This window comes from Acomys russatus, chromosome X (assembly GCF_903995435.1).
Source record: "Acomys russatus chromosome X, mAcoRus1.1, whole genome shotgun sequence".
Classification (NCBI taxonomy): domain Eukaryota; kingdom Metazoa; phylum Chordata; class Mammalia; order Rodentia; family Muridae; genus Acomys; species Acomys russatus.
Genome location: NC_067169.1, coordinates 34,499,519 through 34,502,036, shown reverse-complemented (window position 1 = coordinate 34,502,036; position 2,518 = coordinate 34,499,519). Strand labels below are relative to the sequence as shown.

General features: G+C 45.0%; 1 protein-coding gene across 1 annotated transcript; it reads left to right on the top strand.

Annotated features, from left to right (window-relative positions):
- Nucleotides 1-673: 673 nt before the first annotated feature.
- Mageb16 (MAGE family member B16) lies at nt 674-2,287 on the top strand. The gene is made up of 2 exons (XM_051140989.1): nt 674-757; nt 1,268-2,287. Exons 1-2 carry the CDS (start codon nt 674-676, stop codon nt 2,285-2,287), a joined length of 1,104 nt encoding a protein of 367 aa, XP_050996946.1.
- The last annotated feature ends 231 nt before the right edge of the window (nt 2,288-2,518 follow it).

Genomic DNA, 2,518 nt, shown 5'->3' with positions numbered 1-2,518 from the left:
ACAGTATTCGTGAGCAGGGTTTTATTTTATTCTTTGAAAATTTCATAAAATTTTGATAATATCCATCCCCTTTCCCCAATTCCTCCTAGATTCAACCCCCTTTCCTCCCTACCCAACATTTTGTCCTTGTTTTGTTTTGTTCAATCCATTAAGTTCTATTTGTGCTGCCTGTGCAGTTTCGAGTATGTGTGGCCATCCATCAGAGCATGGTCAGCCTACCTTAAAGAAAACTGACTCTCCCCATACCAGTAGCTATCAGTTGCCTGTAGTTCCTCAGCTACAAACAGAACTTCATACTCCCCTTTACAGGTGGAGTTTGTTATGGCACAGAATATGCCTTAAACCCATCAGATTCCATGTTGTTTAAACTTGTGGAGATCATGGAACTTTTTTTCATTTAGAAAAGGAATGGGTACTACAGAGCCAAATCTGTGTCTGCTATGAATCCTTGAGTTCTTTCATTTTGGGATGGCTAACACTCAACAGGTCTTTTAATTTCCCCTACCCATTCTTGCATGTGAACCTTTATAACGTGATTTTCAGAAGTCTGTTGGAAGTAGCTTTTACTTGCAGATTACACTCACATCCTCCATTTCTCTTTTGAACAGTGATTCCTCATTGCTGCCTTGCTGTCTACACGCTTATCTACTTCTACCAGTTTACTAGAGTCACCATGTCTGAACTTCAGAAGAATCCAGAATGTGCAGCTGACCAAGGCCAGACCTGTGAGGCAACCCAGGACCTACAGGTTGCAGCAGTCTCCAAGCATATGGAGGAGCCGTGTTCCTCCTCTCATCTTATGCCTGGTTATATGAAGGGCCAGACCTGTGAGGAGAACCAGGGCCTAGAGAATACACAGGTCTCCAAGGATGTTGAGGAGCCATGTTCTTCCTCCCATCTTATGCCTGGTTATATGAAGGGCCAGACCTGTGAGGAGAACCAGGGCCTAGAGAAGACACAGGTCTCCAAGGATGTTGAGGAGCCATGTTCTTCCTCCCATCTTATGCCTGGTTATATGAAGGGCCAGACCTGTGAGGAGAACCAGGGCCTAGAGAAGACACAGGTCTCCAAGGATGTTGAGGAGCCATGTTCTTCCTCCCATCTTACACCTGGTTATATGAAGGGCCAGACCTGTGAGGAGAACCAGGGCCTAGAGAAGGCACAGGTCTCCAAGGATGTTGAGGAGCCATGTTCTTCCTCCCATCTTATGCCTGGTTATATGAAGGGCCAGATCTGTGAGGAGAACCAGGGCCTAGAGAATACACAGGTCTCCAAGGATGTTGAGGAGCCATGTTCTTCCTCCCATCTTATGCCTGGTAATATGAAGGGCCAGACCTGTGAGGAGAACCAGGGCCTAGAGAATACACAAGTCTCCAAGGATGTTGAGGAGCCATGTTCCTCCTCTCAGGCTCTTATGGGTACAAACCAGGATGATGAGACACCCAGTACTTCTGGGGGTCTTCAGAGTGCCTATGTTTCTACAGGAGCCTCTACTCAGGGTCTTAGTATCCAAGATCCGGGTAACCCAGTCAATCCACCAGGTCAGCCAGGCCCCGTGGATTTACCTGTGATAGGTGTAGATGGGAAAGTTGATTTCTTGGTGAATTACATGCTCTACAAGTATCAGATGAGAGAGATGATGAGCATGGCTGAGATAGTGAGACTCATTGTCAGAGAAGATGAATATCGTTTCCATGAAATCCTCATGAAAGCTGCTGAGCGCATGGAGATGGTCTTTGGCCTAGATTTGAAGGAAGTAGATCCTGTCAACCACTTCTATGCCCTCTTTATCAAATTAGGTCTCACCTATGATGGGATGCGCAGTGATGAGTATAGCTTTCCTAAGACCGGTCTCCTGATACTCATCCTGGGGATAGTCTTCATGAAAGACAATCGTGCCACTGAAGATGACATTTGGGAAGTGTTGAACTCAATGGGAATGTATCCTGGGATGAATCATTTCATCTTTGGTGATCCTAGACAGCTGATAACTGATGAGTTTGTGAGGGAGCAATACCTGGTGTACCAGCCAGTAGCCAATAGTGATCCTGTGCAGTATGAATATGTGTGGGGGCCCCGGGCTCGAGCTGAAACTAGTAAGATGAAAGTGTTAGAGTATGTGGCCAAGATTCATGCGACAGACCCTACTTCTTTCCCTTCTCAGTATGAAGAGGCCCTGATAGAAGAAGAAGAGAGAACCCTTCACATGATGTTAAATGCTGCTGGCCCGAGTTCTGCTTCTGGTGCTAGTTCTAGTGACATGGGAAGCGGGTTCCCTCATATGTAGGACAATTAGAGATAAATTACTCCTGTGTAGTTTCAGAGACTTTTAGGAGTTGGAAGGAAAAATGTAGGACCTAAGTTGATAGAGAGAGAAGACAAACTCTTATCTGCATAGTTCTAATTTGTATAACTATCATCCCATTTGTTCTTTCCCTGTTTGTCCCTTCTGTTGGAATATGTTTGCATTTAATAGCATTGTTTAGCTTTAAAACTCCACTTAATTCCATTCACAAAT

Bases quoted from the DNA above. Each gene is read 5' to 3' on its own strand.
- Mageb16 (XM_051140989.1), top strand. From the start codon at position 674: ATGTCTGAACTTCAGAAGAATCCAGAATGTGCAGCTGACCAAGGCCAG. The intron at 758-1,267 runs GTCTCCAAGCAT...GAGAATACACAG, and splicing joins AGGACCTACAGGTTGCAGCA to GTCTCCAAGGATGTTGAGGA.